General features: G+C 37.7%; 1 protein-coding gene across 17 annotated transcripts in view; it reads right to left on the bottom strand.

Moving 5' to 3' along the window:
• Positions 1-18,457, bottom strand: part of NEB (nebulin) — a 200,570-nt gene that overhangs the window by 121,706 nt on the left and 60,407 nt on the right. For all 17 annotated transcript variants that reach the window (XM_035008051.1, XM_035008034.1, XM_035008039.1 and 14 more), the window contains exons 41-55: positions 17,774-18,085; positions 16,862-17,068; positions 16,294-16,398; positions 16,034-16,141; positions 15,083-15,394; positions 13,547-13,753; positions 12,083-12,187; positions 10,998-11,105; positions 9,152-9,463; positions 8,793-8,999; positions 8,248-8,352; positions 7,294-7,401; positions 3,849-4,160; positions 3,458-3,661; positions 125-229 (exon numbers count right to left, since the gene is read on the bottom strand). In XM_035008051.1, the coding sequence (XP_034863942.1) occupies positions 125-229; positions 3,458-3,661; positions 3,849-4,160; positions 7,294-7,401; positions 8,248-8,352; positions 8,793-8,999; positions 9,152-9,463; positions 10,998-11,105; positions 12,083-12,187; positions 13,547-13,753; positions 15,083-15,394; positions 16,034-16,141; positions 16,294-16,398; positions 16,862-17,068; positions 17,774-18,085 (2,817 nt within the window). The remainder of the gene's footprint in view (positions 1-124; positions 230-3,457; positions 3,662-3,848; positions 4,161-7,293; positions 7,402-8,247; positions 8,353-8,792; positions 9,000-9,151; positions 9,464-10,997; positions 11,106-12,082; positions 12,188-13,546; positions 13,754-15,082; positions 15,395-16,033; positions 16,142-16,293; positions 16,399-16,861; positions 17,069-17,773; positions 18,086-18,457) is intronic.

Here is an 18,457-nt window from a genome sequence, read left to right as displayed (position 1 = left end):
ATCTAAGTCCCATGTAGTTTATTAATCAAAATCATCCAGACATGCAAATTTACTTCCAAATAAATTCATTGCCTTAGAAGCAATTAAAAGCTTTCTGAAAAACATGCTGAATTTGGAAACTTACATCACTTGTGTTGATTAAGTTTGCTTTAGCCAGAATAATGTCAGGTGTATCAGGCATGATGTGGATTTGAGTCTTGTCCTTGTCCCAAGCTTCTCTGTAAAGCCTCTAAGATGAGAAATAAGAGGATTTCAGTGGTTTTGTTAGACTAGTGAATGACACCATTAACATCAAACAGGATCACTGAATTCATCTGAATTAAGCATTTTAACTGATAGCATAAGCAGGTAACTTGAGCAGAAAATAGGTAGTGTATTTTTTTTACTTGTCTGGGATATAACTGCCTTTCAAAATATAAAGTGTGGATTACCTTTTCAAGGTTACAAATAGCCCTGCCCATTAGAAATCAATCCAAGTAATTAGAGTCTTTGCCGTGATCATCAAATAGAGCAGTTCTCCAATTTGCTTATAAACGTCTCCCTCAGTGTTTAACTGGGAGATAGCCCTTCCCTTCTCAAAAAATGACATATTCGAGGTATATCTAGAAATTAGGGAGATGCATTCCCTATGTGTTTTATTACTTATAGCTCTACCTTATAATAATTTGGTGGATTAGGATCCCAAGAGAATTTTGTATGGAATTTATAAAAATCTCTTATATGTCCCAGAGCAATCCTCTGTCTTTAACAGAAGACAAGACAACCCAAACAAAAATCTCATTGGTTTACTAAAACAAGGGGATGAAAGTTTGATGAAAAATAGAGAACTGTCAGAGAATCTCCTCACAAGATACTTAGCAATTACAAAAGATAAAATAGTAGTTTGACAGTGAAAAAACCTCACAACACCATTTTAACCAAGTGATCAAAATTAAAATGATCAGTAATGGAACGAATGGATATCATGTACCACCTGATAGGACATATGGAGGAGCGTACTACATATGATGTCCTGCTAAAAGTACAAAACCTGAATCGAATCGTGAGGAAACAACAGACCCAAATTGAGGAAGATTCTGCAAAATAACTGGCCTGTACTCTTCCCAAATGTCAAGGACTTGGAAGACAAAGGAAGAGTGAGGAACCAGTCCAGATTAAAGGAGACTACAGACATGACAAGCAAACGCAGGGTTTGATCTTGGATTGGATTCTGGATCAGAAAATAGTTTTTATTTTGTATAAAGGACATTAGTGATAAAACTGAATAAATTCTATATACTAGTATTGTTTCAATGTTAATTTCCTGATTTTGATCATTGCACTGTGGTTTTGTAAGAAAATGTTTTGTTTTCAGGAAATGCACACTGAAGTATTTAGGGATAGAGAGGCATCAATGCAGCAACTTACATACATATATGAAAGAAAAACGGGAAAAAAAGCAAATGTGACTAATGTTAACACTTGGGGAACTGGGATGAAGATATAGATATACATACATAATTATATTTATATATTTATTGTATATATTTAAATTATTTGTACTATTTTGCAACTTTTCTGTATGCCTGAAATCATTTCATTATAAAAAATTTTAGAAGTCTCACTGGTTCCTTGGACTTGGCAATTTCCCCTTCAGGTATTCAGTGTGGGGTAAAGGGGTTGGTGCTTTTCTCCTTCCTGCACATGCTTACTACAATCCACATAACCCAGAGAAGCTAAGATCTTCAGGACCAAAACAAAGCAAGGCTTGTCAATTTCCACATACATTTATCCTGGTTCTGTACTAATCTTTCTGATTAAGATCAGAGATTCTCAACCTCAGCACTACTGGTATTGTATACTGGAGGACTCCTTGGTTGTAGGGATGCTGCCCTGTATGTTTCTGGAATGTTTAGCAGCATCCCTGACTTCTATCCACTAGATGCCAGTAGCATGCCACCCTCAAGTTGTGATAACTGAAAAGGTCTCTAGGTGTTGCTAAATGTCCCCAGTGGGACAAAATTGTCCCTGGTTGAAAACCACTAAGTTGGACCATTTCTTCAATGGTATGTGTCATTTCCACCACAACCTCACCCCACCTCCCCGAAAAACAGAAAATACTAATATTTGTTCATCCCGAGATAGATGTATTGGTCTATTATTCAAAGGAGAAACAGCAGGCTCAAGGATCCAAGTGGCTTTCTTCTGAGGCCTGAGGGGGTATGTATCTCAGCATTCCTAAAACCAGGGCATACTGTTGAAGAGGTCTGTCCTGAGGCATTTTTAACGTTGATAAATTTCATGATTGAAGGTTTTTCTCTTGCCCACCTTATTATTTCAGAGCTCTGTAAACAGCGCTGTTTCATGGAGAGAAAAGAAACCTGGATTCCAAAAGGCAGAGCTATTTTGCATAAATTTGTTGCTTTATTAGTCAGCCTCTTGGATTTAACTTGCCATCATAAAAACAACAAAAAAAGAAGAAATGAAAGCTTGAATATTTATAATAAAGCCGACAGGTCAGCATTTATTATAGATTTTGGATATAAAAATTGCAAGAAGTCTGTGAGAGGTTGATTGGGAAGAGAGGAGCTACAATTTATCAAATGCTTGCTAAGTTAGTTATGAGCTTTATAGTAAAACTAATATCTATGATAGGTGTCAAATATATAGCAGAAGTATTCAGATCCTTCTAAGACCCACACAATTATTATTATATATCAATTCAAACTTTCCTAACAGTTCCAGAGTCTCAATGCACATAATTCAACTTTCTGTAATTTTCAGGATTATGCTTCTGAGTAATGATGAGTACTCTTTCTCTTTGCATAGAATTACTCTACACTGCTATCTTTCAATCATTCTATTCAATAAATATTTAGCATTACATGCCAGATCAGTGCTAGAGAGGGAAATAAGTTGAAGATGGGATATATATATACCCACATACACACACATATGTATGTATAGTATCATCTACTTGTCTTGATTTGGCTAAGCTAAACACATTATAATCACTTGGCAGAAAATACACTCTTTATAACATTTCCACTTTGCCTGTGCAAAGTACTCAAAATCCTGCCCTCTCATACACTTTACCCTAACAACAACAACAACACAAAGTCTGGGTCTTTAATACATTCAAGTTTCAAAGAAAAAAAAGTATGTTTAATAGCTTTCTCATTTACAGGATGGATGGATGGATGGATGGATAGATAGATAAATAGGTAGAGAAATAAGTAAGTAAATAAGTAAGAAAGCTTTAGGTGATAAAAACTGATACTAACCCATCTTACATGATCCAGTATAGAGTAGTTGATAATTCAAATGAAGCAACCAATATTAAACACTATGCTGTGTTGTGCTATGCCGTAGGATATGAGGCTATGCTATTCTACTAATTAATTAAGCAAATGCTATTGAGCACCTCCCAGTTATCAGGCACTATAATTTTTCTATTTATTTCTGAAGAGTTACTCACATCACTCCTATTTTTGGCATTTGTCTTTGCCAGAACTATGTCCATGGCATCAGGAATGCTGGTGAACTTGTTTCTGTCTGGAGGCTGACGGTATTTCTTCTCACTGATGATTTCTGAAGCCCGCTTGTTCTTTTCTGCCTCCATAGAACCCAGGGGACTCCATCCTATGCCTCTCAGCCACTCAAGGTCAGACTTATACAGATTCTGTGACAATACAAAGCACTCCATCAAAACCCCATCCTCATTTGGACCCTTGACTCAAGTGATTCTACACATTACAAACAGATGCATTTTAGATATTCAATAATAATTCCTCTTTTTACTTTGTCTCTCTGTGACTAAACAGCTACTCAAACGGTAATATATAAGTGAGTAATAATAAGAAACTGACCTCACTCTGCAGTTGATAAACTTTTTTAGCTTGAATAACATCATTCTGGTCAGGCAGGCACGTCCACTGGTGCAGGCAGTTCTTATAGTCTATGTCACTGACTAAGGCCTGGCATTTCTTGGCCAGCACCACTCCTAACATGTCCACTGGGCTGCTGAACTTGGTCTTCCACGTCTCAAAGTCCTTCTTGTATTCTCTTTCACTCTGCATTTTGGCTACATTCATGGACAGCACAAGCTTTGGATCATCTTGCAGACTCCGGAATCCAATATGGTGGCCAAGTTGTTTGCGGTAGCCTTCTTTGTATTTAAACTGAAATCAAAGGAATCAATTCTTTTATTAACATAAACAGAGATCAAGTGAAGCTCAACAATTTGAGTTTAATTAAAAACTCAATTTGCATTGTTTGCATGTTTGTTTTCCAAAACTGAAATGAGAAAAGGGATATCCATGTTAATTTAGTAAGAAATGTAAGAACTTACATAGAGGCTTCCAAAAACAAAACGTAATGTAGTTGGTTATCAAGAGAGGTTATGATAAAAAATTCTAACTAGAGACAAAAATATATACCATGATGTGCTAGACATTGGATATGCTGACCTTAGGGTAACATTTGCTAAATCTCTTGTGATAGCCTTATGGGAGTGATCGGAAAGTATGGGCTGAATGGCCAAAGAATAAGAAAGATTCAGGACTTGATCAACAAGCCTTATAGTATAGATTAACTTACTAAGCAGCAGGATTTTTAATGGTTTGCCATATGGTTACGTCCTATAAACTTGTTCTGTTCAGGATCCATATCTTCTTGCACATATAGCTACAAATAGCTAAATATGTTAGATAAGAAAGAGAAATCCACAAGATCTCAACATATTGCCACAACAAGTCAAAATGAACTACATAAATTTAAGAAAAGTGAAATCCAATATTTAGATTCAACTGGGAAAAAACTGCATTAGTACTGGATGACAATCGTAATACTAACAATAATGATAGTAATAATAGCATTTACTTGACCCTAGACGCCCAGCATACATTACACTTCATGGAGTTAGGTTCTACTCTCTCGACACCCAGCTTCACACTTACGTATATTATAAACACTCAGGAGTTTAGGTTGACTATAAGCTGAATACGGGCAAGCTGACAAAACTGCTTATAAAAGTAGTGTTAAAGATTCTGCAGGGACACTGATAAAAACAAGTCAGAAGCTCATTTACTCTGTCCTGACCTCCTGTGACAGGAAAACAACAGTAAATTTGGGGGCACTATTTTGAGAGGGGTTATGAAAAAAATAGAATAAATCACAAGTAGAGTGAAGGACTTTTAAAGAATTGTAAATATTCATAATACTGAAGGACTTATAAAACTAAGGAGAATAAATAACCAAGGAGAATAAGTAAAAAACTTGTAATATGAAGAGCTATCAGGTGGAAGAGAAAATAAGCTACTTTGTGATGTTCTAGAACACAGACCTAGAGTTGATCAACAACATACTCAAGTTCAAAATAAGGAACTATATAATGACAATTAGAGATGATCCAACAAGGAAATGACCTGCCCTGAAAGGCACAAAAATTCTTTTATATGTAAGTGTTCACAGACCATATGACCACCTGTTGGAGATGGAGAGAAGGCAGGACACTGAGTGGGAGACTGGATTAAAGAGCTTTTGCATTGTCTAACTAAATTCTATGATTCTAATTTATTAAGTACTCACAAAAATATCTCTAATTTCCTTAAATTTTATAGAATATAAAAACCATTCAAGGAGAGCCTAGGTGGCTCAGTCGGTTAAGAGTCCAACTCTTGATTTTGGCTCAGGTTATGATCTCAAGGTCGTGAGATTGAGCCCCGTGTCAGGCTCTGCACTCAGTGGGGATTCTGCTTGAGATTTTCTCTCTCTTCCTGTCCCTCTGCCCCTCCCCCCATTCACTCTCTCTAAAATAAATCAATCTTGGGCGCCTGAGTGGCTCAGTTGGTTGAGTGACTGCCTTCGGCTCAGGTCATGATCCCAGGGTCCGGGGATCGAGTCCCACATCGGGCTCCCGGCTCAGCAGGAAGCCTGCTTCTCCCTCTCCCACTCCCCCTGCTTGTGTTCCTGCTCTCGCTGTCTCGGTCTCTGTCAAATAAATAAATAAAATCTTTAAAAAATAAAATAAAATAAAATAAAATAAATCAATCTTAAAAAAAACCCAATTGAAACTGAGAGGAGATATAATCTCTACAATGGTGGGAAAGTTCACGTAAAGTTAATTTTAGGGTAAGATTTTAAAAGGTTCTAACTAATGGTTTCACATAGAAAGAAATTAGGTACTATCAAATGTATAATTAGGAAATCACTGATGCTATTTCTTCAATTTCTAAATCATCTCCACCTCATGGAAACTACATAACATTAAATGTTCCTGCGGGAACATTCAAGCATCACTATTGCTGTAAGTTCTTCAGCATGCTGATTCATTTTAATAAGGAATTGACCTATAAGCCAGTGAGTGAGTAGTAATAAATCATCTTATTTTCCCACGTTTCTGGAGTGCCACAAATTAATTTATTTAGAGAAAATCCTCCCTTATATTCTTAGAATTCATTGTCAGATGCTGTCTTTAGACACTCTTTTTCTCCAACCCAAGTCCTTGTCTTATTTTTAAAAATTTTAAGAGGTAGTACTTCCCTCTGAAATTCCAAAGTCCTCTGAATTTTTTGAGGTTAATTCTTAGAATTAACAAAATGACATGTTGATCTATATGCAGAATATCAAAGTCAAATATTTGTAAAAATTTAGCTAATCAATAGGGATTGAACCTAGTTTATTCACCAAATTGACTATCCTTTCCAGTCATAACTAGAAGTTGCCTTGGAGAACAAATATCCCTGTTTTATGAACTTTGGGACCAGATATCCAACAGAAAGTTAAGCTCTCTGGACCTTAAACCTAAATTCCTGAAACTTCCTGCATTTTTTTATCCCCAAGCTAATTTATTATAATTATGTAGATGTAAGAATGGGTTAAATAAAAAGAGCTGGCATCTAATTTTGGAAATATGTGCATATAAAAATTTATCAGCATCAGGTTGTTGAGGTTGATTTATTATCTGGCACTTTGAATTTGTGTAAAATAGACAAATAGAAAACAGGAAATTATTTTCAGGCAAGCAGGGGAAAATTGAAATCTCTGTTCTTCGTAATATCTAGAAACATAGCATCTTAGTGTAATGGATCTTATAGGTCCTCTGACAATCTCTATCCAGGAAGCTCTTATTTTGATATTGGATCAGTAAGAAAGAAAAGTGAATTTTCGGTAAATGAAGAGGGTAGGTAGGAGAAGATGAAGGGAATGGCATTACATTTTGAAAGTCAAGGCCTATCTGTAAAAATAGTTACCAGCATTAAGATACCTGATTCAGATAAAATATATCATAAAAGCCAAACAAGCCAAACTTACATCACTAGCAATGTCTCTTGAAGCTTTGGCCAACTGTACAGAAATTGCATCAAGTGGGAGATCATAGCCTTTCTTCAGAGCTTCTTCCCATCCAAGTTTATAGAATTTCTGGAAATTAAATATATAATTTAGCATTATTCAGTATATATTAAAACCCCAATGGAATACTGAAAAAAAGTTTACTCAGAGAGTAGACACCAGATTCTATCATCTACCTTATCTCTAAAGATATGGATAAAACCAAATCAAGCTGTTTTAGGGAGCACTGACTTAGCATTACAGGATCTTGCTTCAATTTTCTGGCTCTGAGAATAGGCTCGGTTATGAGAGACACAGTACAATTCTAGAGTAGCTTTTCTGTTCAGACACAATTTGGGCACATCAAGTGTATCAGGTCCTTCCTCCCTGCTGTTAAGTACAGTCTAGGCTCACTATTTATTCACAGATGTTAAAATAATTGGTAACCAAATATAAACAATTGAAAGTAATCTAGAACTTACTATGTGCCAGGTACTGTGTTGAAAGCCTTACATGGAAATTTCTCATTTGGTCCTCCCAACAATTCAATGCCATAAGCACTATCACGGTCCCAATTTTAGGGATGAGGAAACTAAGGCTTAGACCTGATGTTATGTAACTCATAAATGGCAAAACCAAAACCCATACCAGGTCTGTCTGATGCAATATTTTCTTTCACCAATTAACTATTGATTTCCTACTCTGTGCCAAGTACAATGAATACCAAGATAAACAAAACAAGCACAGTGCTTGCCTCCATGGAGCGTAAGAGTCACAGCTAAAGCTCTTGCTTTTTAAGCACCATATTCTGCAGCATCTCTAGCTAGCCAGTTTGAGTCATTCATTTCTATTGCTTCAGCATTTACATCAATTATTTACCATTACATCATTTAAAAAGTTTAACTAGTTTCAAGCCAAATTTTTATATAACTTTACCTGACTATACAGAGTTTGATTCTGCTTGGCTTGTAAAATATCTGGAGTGTCTGGCGTCACATGAATCTTGGTTTTATCTTTGTTCCAGTCAACGGTATATAAGTGCTAGGAAGTTAGGAGAAAAAAGACATTTGATATTTGAAGGACAAACAGAAGAGAAAAAAAAAGTAACAGAGCATTTGAATGCACTCAGTTTGAATTAAATTTAGTAACTAAAGTGGTATATGACTCAGAAAAGACACCAAAAACAAACTCAGGTTTTTTAAAAAAAATAATATTTTGGATATTTTCTATCTTCTAGAATTAATTGGAAGTCCTTAATATATAAGAATTTTTAAAAACAAATGATTTCTAACTTAGAAGGTCAGGGGAAATAAAAATAGGAGGCAGAAGAAAAGGATGTAGGGACATGCTCTGGAACAGTCTGTCACTGTCCAGAAGCGGTGGACCCAAACCAAATTTCCCAAACAAGAACCAGAGGCTGCTAGCCCTGCCTTGCTGGGAGCTGTAGGGAAGGACAGCCATAGAGAAGGATGGCTGTCTACCTTGTTCATGGTTTGTGCATTCTGTTTGGCAAGAACCATGTCCATGGAGTCACTCAGCTTCTTAAACTGGAAGTTGCTAGGATGCTGGCGGTACTTCTGATCACTGGCATATCCAGTTGCTTTCTTGGCCTTCTCCACTTCTAGGGAACCAGCTGGACTCCAGCCAAGCCCTTTGTACCACTCATTGTAGTCCTGTTTGTATTCATTCTATAAAGAGAAGAAACAAATTCTACTTTACCTTATCAATTACTTTACTTTTATCAGTTCAGACACAAAAGTGTAGCATAGAAGACTGTGATCTCCATTCCCATGCTAGGAATCCAACCATCACCCAGAAAGAAGAAAGAAGAGAGACTTACATCACTCTGTATGTGATTCATATTCCTGCTCAGCTCAATGCTCATGGCATCTGGAAGGAGGATGTACTTGTGAATCAAATGCTTGTAGTTGGTGTTGGTGATGTTGGCTTGGGCATCCTTGGCAGCCGTGACACTGAGCATGTCAGCAGGGGTATGGTAGCTGGTCTTCGTATTCTCATAGTTTTTCTTGTACTCCCGATCAGATTGCATCTTAGCCACTTGCATGGAATGGACTAATTTGGGATCATCCTCAAGGCTGCGGAAACCAACCATCTTCCCCCTCTCCTTTTCATAATTGTATTTGTATTTATACTGTGAAAAAAATTAGTTTATTAGAGCAATTCCCTTGACTAGAAACATTCTAGTATCAATATTCTGTATTTCAGATAAAGCGATACTTGTGTAGAATCCTACAGTTTAAAAAACATGTTTTTCACATTTGTTTAACTTGATACTCACAACTATATGTTGTGAGGTAGAGAGCAAAGTTATTATTACTGCCCCCCATTTTACAGATGAGTAAGCTGGGACCCAGAGGTGAGTGACATGCTAAGGTCACTAAGGATTAGAACCAAGAACTTAACGATGATATACCACACTGACTTCCACACGTACTCTCTTGTTGTACTCTGCTGTCAGGGTTAGAGATCTTTAGTAGGTGGTAACAGTACAGCAAATGAGAGGAAAAAAGCAGAATGTTCTAAGTTTACTGGTGCCCTAAGAAATCATCCAAGCAGTCTTTTACTGCAGAAAACAGGCTTAGTTTATGACATACACAGTATCATTGTAGAGTAGCTTTATATTTGTGGAGTCCTTTTCCTTTAAGACTTTCTATACTGGTATAATGGGGAAGAAATTTTACTATTTATCACTCAACTTCTTTCTACAGAGGGAGGATCCTGATACATGGAAAGCTGCTTATTCTGCCTATCTCCTGTGAGTTTGAGTGTGCAAGGTAGGGGGTAGGAGGCTCAGGGAGCTGAATTACTACAGAATAGAGGGAAAAGAATTTTGAGATTTCAGGACAATGCAGTAGTGGCATAGGGATGGAAGGTGGGAAAGATGAACTGGCATAGAATATGAGAGAGAAAATGTCCCTGGGGGGGGGGCTAAGGAAAGAGTATGCTGAAATGTGTTCCTCCCATTACCCCCCAAATCACTCATAGTCACTGTGAAAGATTTCTTGCAGAAACAACCAAATGAAAGAACTGAGTTTCATACAGGTGATAGGTTACGGGAATGGGGAGCTGGTACACCAGCTCTCTGGAGGGAAAAAGCCCTGATCGGTCATGTTTGTCAATCTCTGTGGTGTAAATACTCCCACCATGGCTGGTGTCAAGCTACCAAGAATTTAACTACTGGCTTGCAAAATTCCTGATCATTTAACAATCAGCTGTCATCAGTCCAAAAGATCAGCATCCCCAGCACACCATTTAATGAGACATCCTGCTACGAGGAGACTTCCTAAGATGCAGGAAGCAAGAACAACCCAAGCCTTTCACCAAGAAAGCTTGGTGAAGGGCTTTGGATTTCTACAGGCAATAGCCTTGGGGATGGAGTTCAAAGAAAATTCACCTAGATCTCATGAGCCAGGGAGCACATAGGTATGTGGTCATAATGTGTTTAGCATTCTGGTTTTTTGTTTGTTTTGTTTTTAAAGAAATACCAGAGAAAACAAAAGAGCAAACCTAAAAAGCATGCACAGAATAGAAAGAGGCCATTCTTAGCAGGCACACTTTTCCCCCTATATCTTTTCCACTGAGCGTTTCCAAAATTCAGCCCTTATTATTTTGGTAAATTAGGGGGAAAAAAACCCAGTCAGGTGAGTGCTTTCCTTCAGACTTACATCACTTGCAATATCTCTTGAGGCTTTGGCAGCTTTGATAGGAATCGCATCGGTTCTGAGATCATAGCCTTTCTGTTTAGATTCTTCCAAAGAAAGTTTGTAGAGTTTCTGTAAAGAAAGGCAAGGGAATAATGTTCTTCTAAACAAGAAAGCCTGGGTTTATTTGAAAAGAGTAAACTAGCACTGTGGCATCATTTTTATTTTTGAGAATGCTTCATTGGTGGTTTGATGGCTAAATGTTCTTAGAAATAACAAAACTGTGTTTGAAAAAAGTCTATTACCCACCAGCATATCTTCAAGAAACCACCAGAAAAAGTAAAACTTAGTGGTTTCTATTAGGTTGTAAATATGCTTTTTAAAAATGTGAAAGCCAAGTAGATTCTCATTGATACATTTTTCTCAATTAAAAGTCAAGAGAAGACTACAACCATACTCTTACATCAAAAGAAAACTTCACTATTTTGCAATCGACACTTTTATTTATGTAATTGTGTGGATTCTACAATCCAAAAATAAGTTATTAATCACAAATCCCTGTGTTATTCAAGGAAAAGAGAAAACACTGGTAGGATTAGAGATTTCCCAGCAACCATGATTAGGATGAGAAAGAAAGTGAAATAAAGCATTTATGCATTTTCTAAAACTAAGTGTTGAACATTCCTTGTTGTGGAGCTTGCCCCAAATTCTTCCAAATGTTCATCTTCCCTTCCCACTTAACTTTTCCCAAGACCCCTTCTTTAGGACCATCTCAAAGCCTTGGTGGAGAGACTTCAGGAACCAGGTCCTAGGATTCTCACTTCCTTTTTCTCTTTTGGGGCCCCCAAGCCCTTCTCTTCCTGCCAAGTCTCACAGTTTGAGAAGGAGTACCTGCCCCTAAATGAAATCCAACTGCCCTTCAAATTCCTAACTGCTGGGGCCCAAGTCCCATCCACAGGCCTGCTCCAACTCTTAGCAAAGCAAGATTAGAAGGAGAAAGATTCTCATTTGTGGATTCCTACTCTTATTTTCAAAACATTCACTCTTATGATTGAGAGACATTAATTAGTTTATACTGGTTCAAATAAACTAGGGGGAATTATACTTACATCACTTATATTAATTGCATTTGCCTTTGCCAAGACAATCTGGGGGATATCGGGCATAATGTGGACTTTGGTCTTATCAGCCTCCCATGCTTGTTTGTAGAGATGCTGGGAAGTTTAAAAAAAAAAAAAGTGAAAGTTAGTATTTAAAGATCTTAAAAGATGCTCATTTTGTGTGTATTTATATATATAATTGTACATAAATATCAATATTTATTAGCTAGATCTTATTTTTAAAATTTAAATTGAAAAGGCGCTAATTCAAACAAGACAGAGGAGAGGATAGAAGATGGAAAGTAAAATGATGCCAAGATGAGAATCATAGAAATAGCAAATGCTACACTGAGAGATGTCTGGGTGATCATCAGTTGAATCCTCTTATAGCAGAGTTGAGAAAATCATAGCCCAGAGAATCAATGCACCTTGCCTAAAGATACACAGCAGGTCTGGGCCATCATTTCCAGAACTCTGCAATAAGAGGATGATGATTCTTATCTTGGCATCATTATTCTGAAATGATTAATAAATCATTACACTGAAAAAAATGAAAGGTTTAACACCTAAAAAATAAATGTGAGCTTGTGATAGTTTAAATACTAAATCTTAAAAGGGACACTGAGATCTGTGCCTTGTCTTTTAGGCAAGTCCCTGTCCAAGATATCGGTCATCTTGACAAATCTGTTGTCTCTCTCAGAAGACTCCGAGGGATTTACTTGGACACTTAGCATAATACAGCTCTCTCTAGTGCAAGTAGGACCATCATTTTCTTCAACTGCTTAATGTTAAAGTCCAATTTTTTTCTTTTTTGCTAATCAATGGCATTTCAAATTATGATCCATACAATATAACCAATGGTGCTGCAATTATTTTATTATTTATAATTTAAAAACAGAAGTCCAAGGTAGATGTGCTTTTGGGTCTTGGTATCTATCATGGATAATAAATTTTAAAATACAGTAAGGCTTTTCTAAAGGCTGGAATAATTAATGATGCAAGGAACTACTTGTAGAGAACAACTGCTCTCGTGATTTGCCCAGAGAAGGTCCTGGCTCGGAATGCTTCTATAGCCACAGGATCTAGGAGTCTCCTTCGATTCCATCAAAGCAGCTAGGAAGCAGGGTGGGCTGCAACACTCAGCTGTCAGGCAGAAAATCTGATGATTCAGCGTCGTGAACTTCTACTCAACCTCACTTTAGACAAACAAGACTTCTTTCCAAAATTTGTATGAAAAGGAACGATTCATATTTATTTTCTTATGTCTGTTGGACAGAGTGATTCATTGAACATTTAGGGTGCCACTAATTAGGACTAATTTCTATCTTTTTTTTAACCACAAGTCCCTTTTTCAAAACTGAATAAATATTAATTGTGATGTCCTAAAACTATTAGCAAAACCTGTAGATCAAATGTAAGAAGGCCTGGCTTTTTCCTGGTGCATAGGAAATATTACACTGTTGAAAGACTCACTTCATTCATAATTTTTGCATTATTCTGGGCCAAAACCATGTTCATTGAGTCCATCAAAGTGGAATACTTCAAAGTGTCTGGGTGTTGGCGGTACTTCTTTTCACTGATTATCTCCATGGCTTTCTTGTTTTTCTCAGCCTCCAGGGAGCCCAGAGGGAGCCATCCAATGCCCTTCATGAAGTCAACATAGTCAGCTTTGTACTGATTCTGCAAAAGAGGAAAAGTCCAGGGATCAGAAGAAACCAAAGCTGCCAAGAATGAGTGGGTATTCAACAGTCCCTAAGTTCCACTTTGGTTTTCAACCAATAGTATATCCAACTCCAACTATTTTTGTCCCTAAACATTATATTTTTTTACATTTTTTTTGCATGAGAAATTAAAAATAAGCAGTAATATCTTTGTGATTTGTTTTCCTCAATGCCTTCACAAGGAAAAAATGCTAAGAAATACCAACTAGATTAGCTATCATGTGACAATTATCTCAAGAAAGGTGACTATGCTGGTTTATTTTTTTTCCATTCTGACAATCTCTGTTTTTTTAACCTGTGCATTTGGGCCATATACATTGTTTTGTTTTGTTATTTAAGTTCAATTAGCCAACATATAGTACATCATTAGTTTTTAATGTAGTGTTCAATGATTCATTAGTTGCACGTGATCTGATGAGCACTGGGTGTTGGCCTAACTTTCTTAGAAAAATTCCCAAGTTCTCTTGGTTGACAGATGACTCACCGGGACTCTGGTTCTTTCTTTCATTGTAAGCTTTGATCACCCACCATTGTTACAATTCCCTTGGGTATGTCAGAAACCTCACTGGTACTCTGTACAAATTTTGCTTTTTCCTCCCTCAATTCTGCTATTTTCCTCTACAACTCTAACTCAGTGGCTTTTATATGGGCACTATGTACCTGCCTAGCAATTAGGAGCTCAGCTCTTACATTCCTAAAGAGAAACACAGGCTTGGCATTACCTGCCTTTGGCTCGTAATTTAAATTCCTTTCTCTCAGCCACCAAATAAATGGCCTGTATAGCTGAATTCTTGGCTCTACTCTGTGCCTTCCTCATATTTCTTCCAATAGCTTCCACCTCCTCAATGTTCCATCTGCAAGTAATGCAGGCGATTGCAGAGTTGGAAGAAGTGGAAGCTGGTTAGGAGTGATGGCAGGAGATAGCAAGTGACTGGACTTCCTGACCTTCCTCTTACTCATTTACCAGGAGCCGTTTTGGCTTCAGACTCTCTTTGCTTGACATGTTTCCTTCAACATGTTCTCTGAAACAAATTTTCATTTGCCCTAGCTGAATCCAGTATCCACCAATCCTCACAGCAATAATGGTAGAAAATAAGACTTTGGTTTCTAGAATGTATCCCCTTTTGTTAAAAGAAAGAAATTCCATCTAAGGTAAAAAATAAATAACTTGGTGGGAAATTACACTGGAATTTCTTTCAGGATTTTCAAAATGTCCTCACTAAGGGTCATTCATGATTTGCTTATTAACTACAGTCAGTGTTCTGCAACTGATGTGGCTGTCACGTACATCACTTTGAATCTGCATCATATTTTTGGCCAATTCAAAGCCCATGGCGTCGGGAAGCATGTTGTAGGAATGGATCACATTTCTGTAGTTGGCATTGGTGGCCACTTCCTGAGACTTCTTGGCTGACACCACGCTCAGCATGTCCACTGGGGTGTGGAAGGAGGTCTTCGATTTCTCATATGCCTTCTTGTATTCCCGGTCTGACTGCATCTTGGCCACTTGCATGAAGTGCACCAACTTGGGGTCGTCCTCTAGGTTCCGGAAGCCAATGTGTTTCCCTTTGGCCTGTTCATAGGCTTGCTTGTATTTGTACTGTGGATGGGAAAGGAAGGATGGTGATGAAGTTAGTGAAGGAAAGAGAGCAAAATATAATTCATTAGATGCCATTAGCTTTGTCAAAGGTGTATGGTTTTAGAGCTTGCAGGGGCAGGGAGCAAAATCTTTTTACTTCAGATTTCTTGCCAGACTTGAGTCCATGGAAAGAAAATGATCTCAGAGTTAATGAAAGAGATGCATGAATAAGTTGTTTCAGGGTGCTTTAGAAAGCAGCTTTTCCCACTCAGCTGTCTCATCAGAATAGGCTACAGGCACAATTCCTCATGGTGCATCTTTAATTCAGGAAAGAGCCTAATCAAGGGTCTCTTGGGTAAAATGTGTAGACTGCATCTGATATTTGCTCAGAATTGCCTATAAATGATTTGACTCTCTAAAAGCAACTTATTTTAATAAGACCTAGTCACTTTTTACATCAAATAATGAACAAACGATTAGAGGGTCCTTGGACTGGGTGAAGAAAAATGTCTTGTGTGTTCCACGGATGAGGGTCCCACTGACACTGGGTAGGGTTGACTGCAGCCCTTGAATACACACACACACACACACACACACACGAACTTGGCTCATTTGCTTTTCATTCGCTCAGCCTACAGAAGGCCCAGTGGAAGCACTTACATCACTGGCAATGTCTCTACAGGCTTTTGCAGCCTTTATTGGGATGGCATCAGGCCTCAGGTCATATCCTTTCTTCTTTTCCTCTTCCCAGCCAGCTTTGTATAGTTTCTAAATAATGAAATAGAATAACACCAGCAACTTGTTATTTGGGTTAGAATGGGAATCCTGATTTTGACGTGGTTGGCATATAAAAGAGACATTCCATAAATATTAGTTTCCTCGAACCTTCTCTCCCACTTTATTGCTGTTAATCTACTTACATCACTCATGGTGATTTGGTTCATTCTGGAAAGTAAAATGTCTGGAGTATCGGGCATGACGTGAATGGTGGTCTTGTCTTTGTTCCATTTTTCAGTGTAGAGCCTCTGCAACAAGGAGGACAGACACATGACTGTACAGCAGGACAAGTTTGCAATAGTGCTATCAACAGAAAGAGGTTTCTCCACGATAGAAGAGATGAAATCTGATATTGGCAAATGGATGGCATAGCAAGAAGACAGGCTGATGAGACTGAACACACAATGAGGGCTAAAACCATCCAACTAGGGAACCCTCTTCCACAAAGACAACACATGCTATCTTGCCCCAACCTCACACTACATGGAGTTTTGCAGTTCTGTCACACCCTCAGCGTGGTGTGGACAGCCAGTCTGAGGGTCAGTGTATGTGGGAGCTCTCTAGACGTGATGAACATTATAGAATGCCCCCTCCCACCACGACTACCACCACCACCACGACTGTCATAAAGATAAAAATGCTGATGACGATTATAGCGGCACCTCCAGGGTTCAAGGGTTCACGGGCTGAGACCAGCAGGCGAGTTCTTACCTTATCCATATTCAGTTTGTTACTTTTGTTAAGTGCTTGTTCCACTGTGTCCATGGCATAGGTGAACTTCAACTTCTCAGGGTGCTGGCGATACTTCTTCTCACTAAGGATCTCTCCGGCTTTCTTTGCTTTCTCCACCTCCAGTGACTCTATGGGGATCCAGCCGATCCCTTTCATCCAGTTGGTGAAGTCAGATTTGTATAGATTCTTTACAATGAAAAAGGAAATTTTCATTTCAGAGAGAGTCAGAGCTTGGGTTTCTTTGGCTAGATGACTTACTCATTATCAAAGAGAAAAAAAAAAAAGGAGGGAGAAGAGAATTGCCTGCTTTTTATGCCCTACCATCTTTTGGGAAAAAAAGAATTTTAAAAGTGATTGCTTTCAGGGGCTCCTGGCTGGCTCAGTTGGTAGGTCATGTGACTATCTCAGGATTGTGAGTTTGAGCCTCACATTGGGTGCAGAGATTACTTAAACATAAAATCTTAAAAAAAAAATAAATAAAAGTGATTGCATTCATGGTGGTTTTGAACAGGAAAACCTGACCCAATAATTCCTTTATAAAACTTAACTTTCTTGGAGGAAAAGGTAAAAGAATTTTACACAGGAAAAGATATTACATTGCACTCATTTCAGCCTCTTGGTTTTTCACAGGATACATCATGTACTGTCTAACACACACACACACACACACACACACACACACACTAACCAAAAAAAAAAAAAATTAAAGCTATATATAGTTCAAATGAGTGAAATTCTAAAACTCCAAATTCTGGAGAGGATCTCTAATTATAGTGAGTCCAGCCAGGTTTAAGATGAAGTAAATGAAACTGCCAATTTCTTGTTCTTCCCTCCTACCAGCTAAAAATGCATAACTAATTCTATGCCAGTAATCTGTTGGCCATTACATACATCACTTTGGATCTGCATTGCATTCCTGGAATGCTCCACATTCAAGGCATCAGGCAGCAGAGTGTAGCTGTGGAAGGGTTGTTTGTAGTTGGTGTTGGTAACGACCTCCTGAGATCTCTTGGCCGCTGTCACACTGAACATGTCCAAGGGTGTGTGATACCTGGTCTTGCTGGCTTCATAGCCCTTTTTGTACTCACGATCGGACTGTATTTTGGCCACATTCATGTAATGGACCAGTTTAGGATCATCCTGAAGACTGAGAAATCCAATCTGCCTGCCTTTGGCTTTCTCATAAGCCTCCTTATACTTGAACTATATGAAAAAGAAGGACAGACAGAAGTTTGATAGGGTCAATTATAGGAAATGCTTCAGTGTCAGATTGAATTTATATAACAGATTAAGCAATAGCCAAATTCAATCTGAATCCAGGTAACATCTAAATTTTTTAGTATTTTTAAATAAACAACTGGTAAAAAATTTCTAATGGAGGGTCTTGAGATCTGCTCTGGGGATAATTAAGAATGGGATAATTTGTGGTTTACATCTAGATTATTCATAAATAGATTCTTTGAATATTCTCAAAAGTTCCTGAAAAGTTTATTAAGGACTTAGTGTATATTTATGATCTATTTCCAAATAATTTGTATTACTTTGTAAAGTACTTGCATAATCCTGAATAAATTT

This window comes from Mirounga leonina, unplaced genomic scaffold (genome assembly GCF_011800145.1).
Source record: "Mirounga leonina isolate KUSES-001 unplaced genomic scaffold, KU_Mleo_1.0 Mir_151, whole genome shotgun sequence".
Taxonomy (NCBI): domain Eukaryota; kingdom Metazoa; phylum Chordata; class Mammalia; order Carnivora; family Phocidae; genus Mirounga; species Mirounga leonina.
The sequence above is the reverse complement of the archived record's forward strand: the minus strand, read 5'-3'. Positions and strand labels throughout refer to the sequence as shown.